Raw genomic sequence first — 19157 nt, 5'->3', positions numbered from 1 at the left:
AAGAAAATGATATACACCATAAATTTTCCCTGACACCCAATTCACACACAATTTCAAAAGAACATCCCTGGTCATCCCTACTGCCTCTGATCTGGACGGACTCAATAAACACAAATTACTCACTAAACACAAATGCTTCGTTTGTAAATTATGTCTGAGTGTTGGAGTGTGCCCCTGGCTATCCGTCAATAAAAAATAACAAAAAATTGTGCCGTCTGGTTTGCTTTATAGAAGGAATTTGAAATTATTTATACTTTCAGTTTTGATACTTAAGTATACTTTAGCAATTCCATTTACTTTTGATCCTTAAGTATATTTAAAACCAAATACTTTTAGACTTTTACTCAAGTATTATTTTACTGGGTAAATTTCACTTTTACTTGAGTCATTTTCTATTAATGTATTTTTACTTTTACTCAAGTATGACAATTGAGTACTTTTCCCACCACTGCTTATTCTACCTCCTTATATATATTTTTCTTCTTTCTGATGTTTTATTCTGCGTGCAGTTAAATAACCACAATTAGTATCAGAGAGAGTGTTGTTGTATGTGAGTGTGGCTCTTCATTAAACCCTTGAACTGGAACTACCGCTTCCTCGTGTTCTGAATGGACACCCTGTGGTGGTTTTTATTCTGTTTTATTGGTCCTTCGAAATAAACAACCCATATTTTTCACCTACAATACTTTTACTGCGGCACCCAGAATCGTTTTTGCTCTATAAACCAATATGTATTCCATATACAGTGATTCGTATTGGGGACATTTATTTGACCTTGGAACATGTTTTAAAACCCCAATTTAATGCAAATGTCACTTAAATATGAACAAATATGAATCATTTTAATTATTCTGGCAATTATTTTTAATGTCATGAATAAATACAGGTTATTGACGCTTTTCAACTATTATGCGGGGGACTTTTATTTTTGAAGAGTTCCGAAATTCCGTGAACCAGAAGTACTTTTTTTAGTGTAGCTGCTGGAGATGTGCAGTTGTTGGATCCCCACCGAAGAAGAAGAAGTGCGGCTAATCGCTTGAGGAAGAATCACGTTTACCCAGTCATTGTTGTTGTAGGCTACTAAAATATGGAAAAATCTCTCAAACTGCACTCCGATCTCGCAGAAGACGTGGCTACGTCCTCGAGCTTTCGTCAATTCAAGATAAAACACTTCCACTTGGATCTAAGCGTGGACTTTGAGAAGAGAACTTTGAGAGGAACTGAAACGCTACAGCTGAAATGCATCCAAGATTCTCAAAGCGAGCTACTGTTGGACATTCATCCCTCTCTCTCAATGCAAGAGGTGTCCTACTGCCGAAGTGAAGATGATTCGGATTCGGTGAAAGTAGAATTCCTGACGCGCAACTTCACCAGTTATGGCACCACACTGGTTGTAAAATTCCCATCACCATGTAAAATTGAGGAACAGTTTCGAGTGGTGGTCAAGTTTGTTGCATCCGATGGACCAGGGGTAAGAGAATGTCATTCACCCGGCCTAACTAGTGTCACTCTACTCTACCTAGCAACCACAACACAAGCCTGTTACTTCCAGATGATTGGCTACTAAGAATGTATTTATATTTGGCCCTATACTGAACAAAAATATAAACGCAACATGTAAAGTGTTGGTCCCATGTTTCAGGGGGTGAAATATATTTTAGTTTTTTCTCAAATTCTGTGCACAAATGTGTTTACATCCCTGTTAGGTGAACATTTCTCCTTTGCCAAAATAATCCATCCACCTGACAGGTGTAGCATATCAAGAAGCTGATTAAACGGCATGATCATTACACAGGTGCACCTTGTGCTGGGGACAATAAAAGGCCACTCTAAAATTTGCAGATTTGTCACAACACAATGCCACAAGTTTTAAGGGAGCGTGCAATTGGCATGCTGACTGCAGGAATGTCCACCAGAGCTGTTGCCAGATAATTTAATGTTAATTTCTCTATGATAAGCCGCCTCCAACGTTGTTTTAGAGAATTTGGCAGTATGTCCAACCTGCCTCATAACCGCAGACCACGCCAGCCCAGGACCTCCACCTGTGGGATCATCTGAGACCAGCCACCCAGACAGCTGATAAAACTGTGGGTTTGCACAACCGAAGAATTTCTGCACAAACTGTCAGAAACCGTCTCAGGGAAGCTCATCTGCGTGCTCACCAGGGTCTTGACCTGACTGCAGTTTGGCGTCTTAACCGACTTCAGTGGGCAAATGCTCACCTTCGATGGCCACTGGCATGCTGGAGAAGTGTGCTCTTCACGAATGAATCCTGGTTTCAACTGTACCATTTTTTACATTTTAGTCATTTAGCAGACCTCTTATCCAGAGCGACTTACAGGAGCAATTAGGGTTAAGTGCCTTGCTTAAGGGCACATCGACAGATTTTTCACCTAGTCTGCTCGGGGATTAGAACCAGCGACCTTTCGGTTACTGGCACAACGCTCTTACCCACTAAGCTACCTGCCGCCCCAGATGGCAGACCTTTCCTCTACACTTCTGGCGTCGTGTGGGCGAGCGGTTTGCTGATGTCAACATTGTGAACGGAGAGCCCCATGGTGGGGTTATGGTATGGGCAGGCATATGCTGGCTCCCATGGCTGCACTCCTTACCAGTCATGTGAAAACCATAGATTAGGGCCTAATGAATTTAATTCAATTTACTGATTTCCTTATGTGACAGAGCACCTAGATTCGGTCTTATGTAGCAAAATTTGAAATTGTGTTTTTTATATTGGATAAAAGTAGAGAATCAGAGGTAGAAAATGGTATATCATACACTGCAGTTGAGGAACAATGGGGAAATATTTCTGCTTTTAAAGTTGATTAACTTGTAACCCCATTTTTGAGAAAATGGCCCATTGAATGTTTTGCCACACCTACTGGAGAGCTCTTCTTTGTCTACGTCCATTCAGCATCGTTCACACCCTCTTAAGCCTTAGCCCCACCCATCTCTTTAAGGATTCACATGTGAGGGCATGTGCTAAACAGAGGGAGTAGTTTAGTATACAACCAAAGATTTCAAGACTAAAAGTCAAAAAAATAGTAGCCTACAATAAGGAAAAACTCCAGGTAAAAATACACTTTATCTAGTCCTTGGCCTATATCCTAATCTGATTTTGGTGCAGGTCATGTTGTTCTTCACATTACCGTCTCTGGTAAACACACTATATCAAATAAAATCTAACTATTTGTCACATGCACAGGATACAGAAGGTGTAAACGGTACAGTGAAATGGTTACTTGCGTAGTAGCAATATCAAAAACAAAGTGTCTGCTAAATGACGAAAATGTAAAACTATTTTATAATTATTAGATGATGCGTACCTGAGACACATAAAATGCAATAGATGGCTGTAATCACCCCCAGACACACCTGGCTAACTTGATGGGTCATGTAATCATCTGGCGAAGTGGAGTATTTTGTTTAGTCATGTAGCTAGCTAAACAATGAACTGGCATAATCCCAACTCTTACTACTACCAATACAAACATTGTCATAGCTGTTGTATGAATCTGCAGGTAGCTAAAGCTAACAACTAGGTTTAATGTTAGCAAGCTAACATTAGGCTATAACTAGCAATGCAAATGTATTTCTGATTTGAATAATATTACTACAAAGATCATACACGTAACGTTCGCTAGCTAGCTAACAGTAATCTTTAACTTGCAATAAAAATAAAATTCTGACAAAATTAGAAACTTATAATATCTGAAAATGTAGCTAGACTCTTACCCGTATACATGGATGAACGCTTCACGGCAGACTGGAACCATTTAACTCAGTTTTGTTTGTGGCTACATCTTGTTTGGCCAACGTTGTGTCAAGTCACTCCGGTTCACACTGACTGTGGCGTTTGCAGAAAGTAGCCCATCACTTATTCCCACTGATCTGTCGATTAGCGGCAGCTAAATTCAGGGCATCAATGTTGTTGAGAAAAGTAGCAAAACGTTTGTAGTACTCGATGACTAACGTTATATCTGTGACTCGTTTCAGGAAACTAGGCATATGTCATCACTACTTCACAGGAGAGGCATTTGAACATTAATGTATTTTTTATCAAAATGCATTTTTTTGGGCGTAAATGCCTTCTGGAACATGTGAACTTTCATGTGCCTTAATATCAAACTTGTATTCCATCCGTAAATATGAATAAAATTGTTAAATTACAAGCCTAGTTGGTTCTAGCCACGGGAAAAGACAGGAACCTTCCCGCTGTCTATAATGTGAGCTGCTCACTGTGTTGATAGTCCTTTCTACCGTGCAGTTTTTGAAGTGTAACTCAGTAAAATCGTTGAAATTGTTGAATGTTGCATTCATATTTTTGTTCAGTATATTTCAAACCGTAAAATTACTGAAAACCTTTTTCCTTTCAAATTAGATAAATTCTGTTTGGCTATACATTATATTCATAGTCTGCAACGTTGCATGGTTTTAGTTAAAAATTTATTGGAAATATACATAAGTGCAACAAATGAGTGCGTATTCATGAAAACTGCACCACCCTCATTAAACCCAGCATACCTCTGTAGATATCATGGCTGGAGCCTGCTCAGACAGGCGAAAAGAAAGAGCCTTTCCTCTACACTTCTGGCTTCCCTGTGCTGAACCGCAGCCTGTTCCCTGGCTTCCACACCCCCATGACTAAGAGCCCCTACTCAGTTGCTGTGAAGGTAAAGTGTGCCCCTACCACCACACTCAAGCCCTGGTCTCTCTGCCCCCCCTGACCCACTAGGTGTGCTGGCTGGATCCAGAGCAGACAGCTGGGAAGGCCAAGCCTTACGTCTTCACCCAGGGCCAGGCCGTGCTCAACCGCTCCTTCTTCCCCTGCTTTGACACGCCGGCCGTCAAGAGCACCTACTCGGCCTCCGTGAAGGTAAGCCCCTGGACTGGATTCTGACTGAGCCAATGTCCACAAATAAACATTGTGACAGACAGCAGCACATCAATCATATGTTTCTCTTTGCAGGATAATCAAGCGTCTGTTTCCTTTTTGTCATTCACATATTTTTTGTCTCTTATCCTGTTGATTCTATTTTGCCTGTCATTCAACTTCACGTGCTTTGCCTGGTGTGTTGTGTTCACTGGTGTTCCAATACTTAAAGCACTCTGAATTATAGGTCTGGTATTAAAACACATTGCTGAAAAAGCACTTAATGTGTGGTGGGAAACTCACCTTATCCACCACTACGACTACATTATGTCTGTATTAGTAATGGATATTGGTACCATCATTAGTCCTAATGACTCTGGCCCAAGACTGCCCTGTCTGCCTCCACAGGTTCCTGATGGTTTCACAGCAGTGATGAGTGCCAGTAAAGGAGAACACAGGATGGCAAACAACACGTTCCTGTTCACCATGGAACAGCCCATCCCCTCCTACCTGGTGGCCTTGGCTGTAGGAGACTTGGTCTCTGCTGAGGTTGGGCCAAGGTGAGAGAGTCTCTCTGTTGCCTTATCTGGTGGCCTTGGATAGGTCCCAGATCTGTTTGTGCTCTTGATTTGTTTGTGCTCAAGCCAAATATGACAATTCCACAAGGAGTTGTCAAGAGAGCAGAAATAGACTGGCACACAGGCTAGGCCTTGGATGCTGAACTGTCTAAATCTCTTGACAGTTTGACAAGTTTTTTGGTCATTTAAGGGGCATCATTTGATAGTGTTAAGCACTCTGCTTCTAGTATAGACGTGAGGGTTGGTACAAGTCAATATTCCTCTCCCGTCAAAAGCATTTATTGATAACAACCTGGGCGTGTTGATCATTGAACCACAAAATGCATTCTCAGTGTCAGACTGAATAGAGGGATGAGAATCAAAAAGCAGGGTGAAAGTTCAACTTGAATGAAGTTTGAACTTGAGTGAAAACTGCACTTGCCACTTATGGGCCATAAATGGGCCATATAATGCTACTGAAGAATGTGCTTTGAAGAACATGCATGATAGTGTTTGCCTATGGAGTTTCAATGCTTGGTAGTCATTGTAATTCTGTATCTTTTAGGACCCGAGTGTGGACAGAGCCATGCCTACTGCAGGCAGCCAAGCAGGAGTACGACGGAGTCATCGAGGAATTTCTGGCTGTGGGGGAGAAACTATTTGGACCCTACGTCTGGGGAAGGTGAGATTCCCCAATTAACAATATGGTCCAATACTTCAGTGGTCAGTCAACAACCCTGGTTCTGAAGAGCTACAGGGTATGCAGGATTTTGTTCCAGCACTACACTAAAACACCAGACCTGACAACAGCTAATCAACACCTTAATTAGTTGAATCAGGTGTCTTAGTGCTAGGCAAGAATAAAAAACTGCACACTCTGTAGCTCTTTCCATAACTAGGGATGGTGACCACTGACTTGGAGCTTGCAGTGTCATGACTTATTCTGCTTATAGACATACAGCTACATCATTGGTTCGTCCCCTCAGGTATGACGTGCTGTTCATGCCACCGTCATTCCCCTTCGGGGGCATGGAGAACCCCTGCCTCACCTTCGTCACCCCCTGCCTCCTGGTCGGAGACCGCTCACTGGCTGACGTCATCGTGCACGAGATCTGCCACAGCTGGTTCGGTAATCTGGTAACCAATGCCAACTGGGGCGACTTCTGGCTCAACGAGGGCTTCACCATGTACGCCCAGCGCCGGGTGTGCAGGGAGATCTACGGTAAGAGACTGTCAATCAATCAAATGTATTTTATAAATCCCTTTCTACATCAGCAGAGTACATCCCTTTGTCACAGTTTGTCTACAGTAGACTGTAGACCAGGGCTCTCCAACCATGTTCCTGGAGAGCTACTGTCCTGTTGGTTTTCAAACCTTAATCAAGTGTCCCTAATTCTAATAATTACCTGGTTTATTAGCTGGTTTATCAGGTAAGTTACAACTGAGGTTGGAGTGAACCTACAGGAAGGTGCAGCGCCTTGCAAAAGTATTCATCCCCCTTGGCGATTTTCCTATTTTGTTGCATTACAACCTGTAATTTAAATAGATTTTTATTTGGATTTCATGTAATGGACATACACAAAATAGTCCAAATTTGTTTAAAAAAATTCTAAAAAATAAATAACGGAAAAGTGGTGCGTGCTTATGTATTCACCCCCTTTGCTATGAAGTCCCTAAATAAGATCTGGTGCAACCAATTACCTTCAGAAGTCACATAATTAGTTAAATAAAGTCCACCTGTGTGCAATCTAAGTGTCACATGATCTGTCACATGATCTCAGGATATATACACCTGTTCTGAAAGGCCCCAGAGTCTGCAACACCACTAAGCAAGGGGCACCACCAAGCAAGCGACACCATGAAGACCAAGGAGCACTCCAAACAGGTCAGGGACAAAGTTATGGAGAAGTACAGATCAGGGTTGGGTTATAAAAAAAATATCCGAAACTTTGAAGATCCCACGGAGCACTATTAAATCCATTATTAAAAAATGGAAAGAATATGGCACCACAACAAACCTGCCAAGAGAGGGCCGCCCACCAAAACTCACGGACCAGGCAAGGAGGGCATTAATCAGAGGCAACAAAGAGACCAAAGATAACCCTGAAGGAGCTGCAAAGCTCCACAGCGGAGATTGGAGTATCTGTCAATAGGACCACTTTTAGCCGTACACTCCACAGAGCTGGGCTTTACGGAAGAGTGGCCAGAAAAAGCCATTGCTTAAATAAATAAATAAGAAAACACATTTGGTGTTTGCCAAAAGGCATGTGGGAGACTCCCCAAATATATGGAAGAAGGTACTCTGGTCAGATGATACTAAAATTGAGCTTTTTGTCCATCAAGGAAAATGTCTGGCGCAAACCCAACACCTCTCATCACCCCGAGAACACCATCCCCACAGTGAAGCATGGTGGTGGCAGCATTGAAGGAATGATGGATGGCGCTAAATACAGGGAAATTCTTGAGGGAAACCTGTTTCAGTATTCCAGAGATTTGAGACTGGGATGGAGGTTCACCTTCCAGCAGGACAATGACCCTAAGCATACTGCTAAAGCAACACTTGAGTGGTTTAAGGGGAAACATTTAAATCTTTTGGAATGGCCTAGTCAAAGCCCAGACGTCAATCCAATTGAGAATCTGAGGTATGACTTAAAGATTGCTGTACACCAGCGGAACCCATCCAACTTGAAGGAGCTGGAGCAGTTTTGCCTTGAAGAATGGGCAAAAATCCCAAGTTTTCTGTTTTTTTGGGGTCTTATTTCTTGTTTGTTTCACAAACATATTTTGCATCTTCAAAGTGGTAGGCATGTTGTGTAAATCAAATGATACAAACCCCCCAAAAATCAATTAAAAATTCCAGATTGTTAGGCAACAAAATAGGGAAAATGCGAAGGGGGGTGAATACTTTCGCAAGCCACTGTAGCTCTCCAGGAGCAGGGTTGGCGAGCCCTGCTGTGGACTGTACTTTGCCTAACATTGTATGATGGGCTCATTCTCAAGTCCCACAACTCTTTCCATTTGAAAGTAAACAGTAGTTGTCTACACAGCTATTTGTGCACACCTGGCTGTCTTATCTCTCTCCAAAGCCCTGATGTTTGTGTTGTTATTTGCAGGAGAGGCCATCACTTGTCTGGAGGCAGCGACTGGGAGGGCTTTACTCAGACAGCACATGGACAACACCGGAGAGGACCACCCTCTCAACAAACTGCGTGTGAAGATCGAACCAGGTCAGACTTTGCTTACATTTACCCTTTACTGCTAAGATTAAAGCCAAGACCAAGGCCAATTTCATTAGTAGCCCAGTGGGCTTAGTTTCATTAGTAGTTCATCCGACTGAGATTTGCCTATGGAGCTGCAGACCCAATAGAACTGATACACTTGATCATGACTGCTCAAGTTAAAGGAAAAAATGTCATCTGTATTTTCCCCCCTCCCTCAGGTGTTGACCCTGATGACACTTACAATGAGACGCCTTATGAGAAGGGCTTCTGTTTCGTCTCCTACCTGGCCCACCTGGCTGGAGAACAGAGTCACTTCGATGCCTTCCTCAAGGTTGGTGTTGCTTCTCATTCTACAGTGCCTTCAGAAAGTATTCATACCCCTTGACTTATTCCACATTTTGTTGTTACAGCCTGAATGAAACATTGATTAAGTAATTGTTCTCACCAATCTACACACAATACCCCATAATGACAAAGGGAAAACATGTTTTTACTATTTTTTACATAGTAGAATAATAGTGAAGACATCAAAACTATGAAATATCACACATGGAATCATGTAGTAACCCAAAAAATGTGTTAAACAAATATTTGAGATTTTTCAAATAGCCATCCTTTGCCTTGATGACAGCTTTGCACACTCTTGGCGTTCTCTCAACCAGCTTCACCTGGAATGCTTTTCCATCAGTCTTGAAGGAGTTCCCACATATGCTGAGCACTTGTTGGCTGCTTTTCCTTCACTCTGCCGTCCGACTCATCCCAAACCATCTCAATTGGGTTGAGGTCGGGGGATTGTGGAGGCCAGGTCATCTGATGCAGCACTCAATCACTCTCCTTCTTGGTAAAATAGCCCTTACACAACCTGGAGGTGTGTTGGGTCATTGTCATGTTGAAAAACAAATTATAGTCCCACTAAGCCCAAACCAGATGGGATGGCGTATTGCTGCAGAATGCTGTGGTAGCCATGCTGGTTAAGTGTGCCTTGAATTCTAAATAAAATCACAGACAGTGTCACCAGCAAAGTACCCCCACACCATAACACCTCCTCCTCAAAGCTTTACGGCGGGAACTACACATGCGGAGATCATCCGTTCACCCACACCGCGTCTCACAAAGACACAGCAGTTTGAACCAAAAATCTCCAATTTGGACTCAAGACCAAAGGACACATTTCCACTGGTCTAATGTCCATTGCTCGTGTTTCTTGGCCCAAGCAAGTCTCTTCTTATTGGTGTCCTTTTAGTAGTGTTTTATTTATATTTTTTTAGCAATTTGACCATGAAGGCCTGATTCACGCAGTCTTCTCTGAACAGTTGCTGTTGAGATGTGTCTGTTAATTGAACTCTGTAAAGCATTTATTTGGGCTGCAATCTGAGGTGCAGTTAACTCTGAGCCTATCCTCTGCAGCAGAGGTAACTCTGGGTCTTCCATTCCTGTGGTGGTCCTCATGAGAGCCAGTTTCATCATAGCGCTTGATGGTTTTTGCGACTGCACTTGAAGAAACTTTCAAAGTTCTTGAAATTTTCTGGATTGATTGACCTTCATGTCTTAAAGTAATGATGGACTGTCATGTCTCTTTGCTTATTTGAGCTGTTCTTGCCATAATATGGACTTGGTCTTTTACCAAATAGGGCTATCTGTATACCACCCCTACCTTGTCACAACACAACTGATTGGCTCAGACACATTAAGAAGGAAAGAAATTCCACAAATTAACTTTTAACAAGGCACAACTGTTAATTGAAATGCATTCCAGGTGACCACCTCATGAAGCTGGTTGAGAGAATGCCAAGAGTGGGCAAAGCTGTCATCAAGGCAAAGGGTAGCTACTTTGAAGAATCTCAAATATTAAATATATTTTGATTTGTTTAACACTTTTTTTGGTTACTACATGATTCCATGTGTTATTTCATAGTTTTGTTAACTTCACTATTATTCTACAATGTAGAAAATAGTACAAATAAAGAAAAACCCTGGAATGAGTAAGTGTGTCCAAGCTTTTGACTGGTACTGTGTATATGTATATATTTACACACAGACACAGTGCATTCAGAAAGTATTCAGACCCCTTGACTTGTTTTTTCCCCTCATCAATATACACACTACCCCATAATGACAAAGCAAAAACAGTTTTTTTTTTTTTAAATGTATCGAACTGAAATATAACGTTTACTTAAGTATTCAGACCCTTTACTCAGTACTTTGTTGAAGCACATTTGGCATTGATTACAGCCTTGAGTCTTCTTGGGTATGACGCTACAAGCTTGGCACACCTGTATTTGTGGAGTTTCTCCCATTCTTCTCTGCAGATCCTCTCAAGCTCTGTCAGGTTGGATGGGGAGCGTTGCTGCACAGCTATTTTCAGGTCTCTCCAGAAAGATGCTGGAGGAAACGGGTACAAAAGTATCTATATCCACAGTAAAACAAGTTCTATATCGACATAACCTGAAAGGCCGCTCAGCAATAAGAAGCCACTGCTTCTGATCGGGTTCAAGTCCGGGCTCTGGCTGGGCCACTCAAGGACATTCAGAGACTTGTACCCGAAGCCACTCCTGCTTTGTCTTGGCTATGTGCTTAGGGTCATTGTCTTGTTGGAAGGTGAACCTTTGCCCCAGTCTGAGGTCCTGAGTGTTCTGGAGCAGGTTTTCATCAAGTATCGCTCTTTACTTTGCTCCGTTCATCTTTGCCTCGATCCCCACTAGTCTCCCAGTCCCTGCCGCTGAAAAACATCCCCACAGCATGATGCTGCCACCACCATGCTTCACCGTAGGGATGGTGCCAGGTTTCCTCCAGACGTGTCGCTTGGCATTCAGGCCAAAAAGTGTAATCTTGGTTTTATCAGACCAGAGAATCATATTTTTTTTGTTATGGGGGGGGGGGGGGGGTAGATCAGCTTTAATATTGCAGATAGATTGTAACTTCCATCAATGTAATTTTCTGCATCACTTCCAATCCCCCATGTTTTTTTTCTCGCAAATACATATATACAGTGGGGAGAACAAGTATTTGATACACTGCCGATTTTGCAGGTTTTCCTACTTACAAAGCATGTAGAGGTCTGTAATTTCTATCATAGATACACTTCAACTGTGAGAGACGGAATCGAAAAAAAAAATCCAGAAAATCACATTGTATGATTTTTAAGTAAATAATTTGCATTTTATTGCATGACATAAGTATTTGATACATCAGAAAAGCAGAACTTAATATTTTGTACAGAAACCTTTGTTTGCAATTACAGAGATCATACGTTTCCTGTAGGTCTTGACCAGGTTTGCACACACTGCAGCAGGGATTTTGGCCCACTCCTCCATACAGACCTTCTCCAGATCCTTCAGGTTTCGGGGCTGTCGCTGGGCAATACGGACTTTCAGCTCCCTCCAAAGATGTTCTATTGGGTTCAGGTCTGGAGACTGGCTAGGCCACTCCAGGACCTTGAGATGCTTCTTACGGAGCCACTCCTTAGTTGCCCTGGCTGTGTGTTTCGGGTCGTTGTCATGCTGGAAGACCCAGCCACGACCCATCTTCAATGCTCTTACTGAGGGAAGAAGGTTGTTGGCCAAGATCTCGCGATACATGGCCCCATCCATCCTCCCCTCAATACGGTGCAGTCGTCCTGTCCCCTTTGCAGAAAAGCATCCCCAAAGAATGATGTTTCCACCTCCATGCTTCACGGTTGGGATGGTGTTCTTGGGGTTGTACTCATCCTTCTTCTTCCTCCAAACACGGCGAGTGGAGTTTAGATCAAAAAGCTCTTTTTTTTGTCTCATCAGACCACATGACCTTATCCCATTCCTCCCCTGGATCATCCAGATGGTCATTGGCAAACTTCAGACGGGCCTGGACATGCGCTGGCTTGAGCAGGGGGACCTTGCGTGCGCTGCAGGATTTTAATCCATGACGACGTAGTGTGTTACTAATGGTTTTCTTTGAGACTGTGGTCCCAGCTCTCTTCAGGTCATTGACCAGGTCCTGCTGTGTAGTTCTGGGCTGATCCCTCACCTTCCTCATGATCATTGATGCCCCACGAGGTGAGATCTTGCATGGAGCCCCAGACCGAGGGTGATTGACTGTCATCTTGAACTTCTTCCATTTTCTAATAATTGCGCCAACAGTTGTTGCCTTCTCACCAAGCTGCTTGCCTATTGTACTGTAGCCCATCCCAGCCTTGTGCAGGTCTACAATTGTATCCCTGATGTCCTTACACAGCTCTCTGGTCTTGGCCATTGTGGAGAGGTTGGAGTCTGTTTATTGAGTGTGTGGACAGGTGTCTTTTATACAGGTAACGAGTTCAAACAGGTGCAGTTAATACAGGCAATGAGTGGAGTACAGGAGGGCTTCTTAAAGAAAAATAACAGGTCTGTGAGAGCCGGAATTCTTACTGGTTGGTAGGTGATCAAATACTTATGTCATGCAATAAAATGCTTTTTGTTTTAGGATTTTTGTTTTAGATTCCGTTTCTCACAGTTGAAGTGTACCTATGATAAAAAATTACAGACCTCCTACATGCTTTGTAAGTAGGAAAACCTGCAAAATCGGCAGTGTATCAAATACTTGTTCTCCCCACTGTATATACACATATATACAGTTGGAGTCTGAAGTTTACATAGACCTTAGCCAAATACATTTAAACTCAGTTTTTCTCAATTCCTGACATTTAATCCTAGTAAACATTCCCTGTCTTAGGTCAGTTAGGATCACCTCTTTAAGATATGAAATGTCAGAATAATAGTAGAGAGAATGATTTATTTCAACTTTTATTTATTTCATCACATTCCCAGTGGGACAGAAGTTTACATACACTCAATTAGTATTTGGTAGCATTGTCTTTAAATTGTTTAATTTGGGTCAGACGCTTCGGGTAGCCTTCCACAAGATTCCCACAAGAAGTTGGGTGAATTTTGACCCATTCCTCCTGACAGAGCTGGTGTAACTGAGTCAGGTTTGTAGGCCTCCTTGCTCGCACATGCTTTTTCAGTTCTGCCCGCAACTTTTCTATAGGATTGAGGTCAGGGCTTTGTGATGGCCACTCCAATTCCTTGACTTTGTTGTCCTTAAGCCATTTTGCCACAACTTTGGAAGTATGCTTGGGGTCATTGTCCATTTGGAAGACCCATTTGTGACCAAGCTTGAGATGTTGCTTCTATATATCCACATCATTTTCCTTCCTCATGATGCCATCTATTTTGTGAAGAGCACCAGTCCCTCCTGCAGCAAAGCACCCACACAGCATGATGCTGCCACCCCCGTCCTTCACGGTTCGGATGGTGTTCTTCGGCTTGCAAGCGTTCCCCTTTTTCCTCCAAACATAACGATGGTAATTATGGCCAAACAGTTCTATTTTTGTTTAATCAGACCAGAGGACATTTCTCCAAAAAGTACGATCTTTGTCCCCATGTGCAGTTGCAAACCGTAGTCTGGCTTTTTTATGGCGATTTTGGAGCAGTGGCTTCTTCCTTGCTGAGCGGCCTGTCAGGTTATGTCGATATAGGACTCGTTTTACTGTGGATATGTGGGTCCTCTGTAGCTCAATTGGTAGAGCATGGCACTTGTAACGCCAGGGTAGTGGGTTCGCTCCCGGGACCACCCATACGTAAAAATGTATGCGCACATGACTGTAAGTCGCTCTGGATAAAAGCGTCTGCTAAATGGCATTATTATTATTAATATTATTATTATTATAGATAGTTTTGTACCCGTTTCCTCCAGCATCTTCACAGGGTCCTTTGCTGTTGTTCTGGGATTGATTTGCACTTTTTGCACCAAAGTACATTCATCTCTAGGAGACAGAACGTGTCTCCTTCCTGAGTGGTATGACGGCTGCGTGGTCCCATGGTGTTTATACTTGCGTACTATTGTTTGTACAGATGAACGTGGTACCTTCAGGCATTTGGAAATTGCTCCCAAGGATGAACTAGACTTGTGGAGGTCTACAATTTCTTTTCTGAGGTCTTGGCTGATTTCTTTAGATTTTTCCATGATGTCAAGCAAAGAGGCACTGAGTTTGAAGGTAGGCCTTGAAATACATCCACAGGTAGACCTCCAATTGACTCAAATGATGTCAATTAGCCTATCAGAAGCTTCTAAAGTCATGACAACATTTTCTGGAATTTTCCAAGCTGTTTAAAGGCACAGTCAACTTAGTGTATGTAAACTTCTGACCCACTGGAATTGTGATACAGTGAATTATAAGTGAAATAATGTCTGTAAACAATTGTTGGAAGAATTACGTGTCATGCACAAAGTAGATGTCCTAACCGACTTGCCAAAACTATAGTTTGTTAACAAGAAATATGTGTTCAGTTGGTAGAGCATGGCGCTTGCAACGCCAGGGTTGTGGGTTCGTTTCCCACGGGGGGCCAGTATGAAAATGTATGCACTCACTTAACTGTAAGTTGCTCTGGATAAGAGCGTCTGCTAAATGACTAAAATTTTAATGTAAAAACAAGTTTTTTAATGACTCCAACCTAAGTGTATGTAAACTTCCGACTTCAACTATATATATATATCATTTTTTTAAAATATATTTCCCTTTATTACGTTCCAACCCCACCACCCCTTCCCTAATTGGAGTAAACTACTGAACAACAACGCTTAGGCCTCTACTTCCAGCTTATACATACTATATACATTTTATGGACACAGTCAATTTTACAATATTTATTTTTTGTTTGTTTTTACTCCTGAACTTCCTCAACCTCTCCGATCATTTTCATGATGTCCATCCGGTTTGCTTCTATATGCCGTATCTCTCCAACTGTGCTCCTTCAAAAAAGCTCTCAACCTATAACCTATATACTTATTTTGGACACAGCATGCCCTACATTAGTTATCTTGCTGTTATTAGTTTTTATTAGTCCCATCCTTCAGCTCCATTCAACACCTCCCATCTATCTCTTAACACCATCCATATTGGATATCTATTTGCCATGTATTTTTCAACTGTACTGTGATGTTTCACAAAAGTTCTGAACCCTTCTATTCTCATTGTTTCTACAGACTGTAAATTGAAAATAAACATTTTTGCTAAGTGTATTATTATATTATTGATCAATTGACTATGACTTTTCAGATCACCCAGTAGTGTTATCTGCAATATTGCAATCCTTCAGCCATTCCTGGACCTGTGACCAAAAACAAGCCACAAATGGACAGTACTAAAACAAATGATCTAATGATTCTGTCTCTTCGCAGCAAAATCTGCAGAGCTGGGAAGGTTGTATCCGCCATATAAATAACATTCTATTGGTAGCAAGAATTTTGTATAATAATTTAAATTGAAAAATTCTAAGTTTTGAATCCGGCGTCGTTTTGCGTATCAGTTCATAAACACTATGCCATGGAATCGGTACGTCAAAAATCTCTTCCCAACTATTTTGCAATCTATATGGGACGGCTGTCAATCCTTTGGTCCTTAAATGGAACTGGTATACTTTTTTATTTATCACAATTTTCTTTTACCAATTATGTTCTTTAATGCAGGGCCGACAGACAAGTTCCTTACTTTTTCCCCCTTCCACTTTCCTTTTCCATTTTTGCGGAAATCCTGCAATTATGTGGTTGTAATTTTGGGTAGAGCAGACATTTCCATATGTTTTTGTTAGCTGCATGTGCAACAACTCCACCAGTCCTACCTATGATATCATTTATGAAGATTATACCTTTTTTTTTTTTTTTACTTTTTTTCAAAAAAGACTGGCTTTTTATCAATTAGTATATTTGAGTTTAACCACTATTTGTTGCATTATTTGTTCTGTTGGTTCTGGAGGATTAAATTGAAATTGCAACCAACTTTCTATGGCTTGTTTTAGAAATAGTGATGTTTGGGAGATTATTTCAAATAACTGAAAGTGAGAGGTTGTAATCTGAATAAAGAATCTTGTTTCTCATGGTCTGAGAGTCTTTTGGTGCCTTTTGGCAAACTCCAAGCGGGCTGTCGTGCCTTTTACTAAGGAGTGGCTTCCGTCTGGCCACTCTACCATAAAGGCCTGATTGGTGGAGTGCTGCAGAGATGGTTGTCTTTCTGGAAGGTTCTCCCATCTCCACAGAGGAACTCTAGAGCTCTGTCAGGTTCTCTAGGAAGAGTCTTGGTCGTTCCAAACTTCTTCCATTTAAGAATGACGTAGGGCACTGTGTTATTGGGGACCTTCAATGCTGCAGACATTTTTTGGTACCCTTCACCAGATCTGTGCCTCGACACAATCCTGTCTCAGAGCTCTACGGACAAGTCCTTCGACCTCATGGCTTGGTTTTTGCTCTGACATGCACTGTCAACTGTGGGACCTTTATATAGACAGGTGTGTGCCTTTCCAAATCATGTCCAATCAATTGAATTTACCACAGGTGGACTCCAATCAAGTTGTAGAAACATCTCAAGGATGATCAATGGAAACAGGATGCACCTGAGCTCAATTTCGAGTCTCATAGCAAAGGGTCTTAATACTTACGTAAATAAGGTATTTCTGTTTTATTTTTAATACATTTGCAAAAATGTCTAATAACCTGTTTTCGCATTGTCGTTATGGGGTATTGTGTGTAGATTGCTGAGGACTTTTTAAATCCATTTTAGAATATGGCTGTAACGTAACAAAATGTGGAAAAAGTCAAGGGGTCTGAATACTTTCCGAAGGCACTGTATATGCATGGCAGGGTATGAGGGCAACAGTCTGACATATGGGTGTTTCTTCTCACAGGCCTACGTTGACAAGTTCAAGTTCTGCAGTGTTATGGCCGAGGACGCCCTGGAGTTCTTCCTGGAGTATTTCCCTGACCTGAAGAAGAAAGGAGTACACAAGATTGAGGGTAAAAGACAGTGTAGTTGCTTTTAGAGTGTTAGATTGGCCTTTTAGGGTTGTACTTGCCTTTAGAATGAGTCTTTAAGCTTGGAAGTGAGATTGTAACAGCAAACTAACCTCACTCTCCTTTTGGTCTCTTTGCTAGGTCTGGAATTTGATAGCTGGCTCAATGTGCCCGGTTGGCCTCCCTATCTCCCTGACCTGTCGGCTGGCCAGAGCCTGATGAAGCCTGCTGAGCAGCTGTCAGAGCTGTGGGCTGCCGAGGGCCTGGATATGGCCAGCATCAAGAAGACCAACATCCAGTCCTGGAAGACTGACCAGGCTGTCTACTTCTTGGAGAAGATCATAGAGAAGTCCCCACTGCCTAGAGGTAGGACATGATGGTAACCACTTCTGCACTGATACCCCTAGCACTATCATTGTACTGAAGATGCATGTGATTCACCCCAATTCCTCAGTTTGCAGATCTCAATTCTTTATATCATTACTTTTACTTTTTGTAACTTGCACCTGCAAGTCTGGATGTGCGTTCACTACTTTTGAAAAGAGTCACACCAATGATGTACCTTCACTCTGACTTTGATAAGGTAATATGGAGAAACTGGAGGAGCAGTACCCTCACATCGTGAAGTCAAACAACGCTGAGCTACGACTGCGCTGGGCCCTGCTCGTCGCCAATAATCATCACCAGCCAGGATATCAACATGTGCGCAGTTTCCTCAGCTGCCAGGTCAGAAAAACAAATGTTTGGTCCTCAACCATCAATTATAGGGCCTCCCGAGTGGCGCAGCGGTGTAAGGCACTGCATCACAGTGCTTGAGGCGTCACTACAGACCCGGGTTCGATCCCAGGCTGTGTCACAGCCGGCCGTGACCTGGAGACCCATGAGGCGGCGCACAATTGGCCCAGCTAGTTTGTTTTATTATATTAAATATAATATATTTATATGATAATATGTGTGTGTGTGTATGATATACCATATGTGTATTTTTATAGTGTCCGTTTTAAAGTTAAATTAGTATTTTTCAGGTGTCTTAAACGATCATGTAAATAGTAGTATCTTAGCAATAATATATGAATAATACATTTGTATCTTGCTCCCAGGGGAAACAGAAGTACACATTGCCTGTGTACCGTGCACTGTGGAATGGATCAGCGGAGACCAGGGCTCTGGCCACAGAGATCTTCAATGCCACCTCCCATCAGCTCCATGTCAACGTCCACAACTACGTCAAGAAGATCATAGGAGCTGAACATGCGATCTAGTCTAACTGACCCTGGCCTAGAGATATAATAGAGGAGGAGTAGTAGTCTTACCCAGTACTTTCAGATGGCCTCCTTTATTTAAATGTACTGTACCAGGTTAGGTTGAGATGCCAAAATCATCTTGTTTTTCTCTAGCCTGGTCAGTGGTCACAAAGGAAGAGGCCATTTGACATCTTTCACATGCATCTTTTATGGTTAATTTTTTGTATTTACGCAGGCCAGCCTGAAAGGCTCTGCTGTGGGCATATCTTACTTAAAGCACTTACTATGGGAGGGCATAAAACTGTGTAAGTAGTATTTGTAAAAAATAAAAAGGATAAATATAATTAAGGATTACTTTGATGTATTGAGTATGTAAAAAATAAATAAATAAATAAACTAAGCTGTATTTTCATAACTCTTCCAATCAGTAAAGGTACATTCTTTTGAAGTAAATCTAGTAGTT

The 19157-nt window shown here is 42.0% G+C and overlaps 1 protein-coding gene across 1 annotated transcript; it reads left to right on the top strand.

Annotated features, from left to right (window-relative positions):
* The first annotated feature begins 631 nt into the window (after positions 1-631).
* Positions 632-19009, top strand: rnpep (arginyl aminopeptidase (aminopeptidase B)). Its single transcript, XM_084172576.1, has 11 exons — positions 632-1471; positions 4736-4876; positions 5282-5433; positions 5996-6112; positions 6417-6652; positions 8544-8657; positions 8870-8982; positions 17345-17453; positions 17592-17816; positions 18034-18176; positions 18551-19009. The coding sequence occupies exons 1-11, from the start codon at positions 1088-1090 to the stop codon at positions 18710-18712; spliced, it is 1896 nt and encodes a 631-aa protein (XP_084028702.1). The 5' UTR covers positions 632-1087; the 3' UTR covers positions 18713-19009.
* Positions 19010-19157: the final 148 nt, after the last annotated feature.

This window comes from Coregonus lavaretus (genome assembly GCF_964263955.1).
Source record: "Coregonus lavaretus genome assembly, chromosome: 12".
NCBI classification, from domain to species: Eukaryota; Metazoa; Chordata; class Actinopteri; order Salmoniformes; family Salmonidae; genus Coregonus; species Coregonus lavaretus.
Note: the sequence above shows the minus strand (reverse complement) of the source record. Positions and strands in the feature narration are given on the sequence as shown.

What these genes read in the sequence shown, in the direction of transcription:
- rnpep (XM_084172576.1), top strand. Translation starts at nt 1,088, where the DNA reads ATGGAAAAATCTCTCAAACTGCACTCCGATCTCGCAGAAGACGTGGCT. An exon ending in TTGCATCCGATGGACCAGGG is followed by an intron (nt 1,472 to 4,735) that starts GTAAGAGAATGT and finishes CTGACCCACTAG; the next exon opens with GTGTGCTGGCTGGATCCAGA. An exon ending in GAAGTCCCCACTGCCTAGAG is followed by an intron (nt 17,817 to 18,033) that starts GTAGGACATGAT and finishes GACTTTGATAAG; the next exon opens with GTAATATGGAGAAACTGGAG.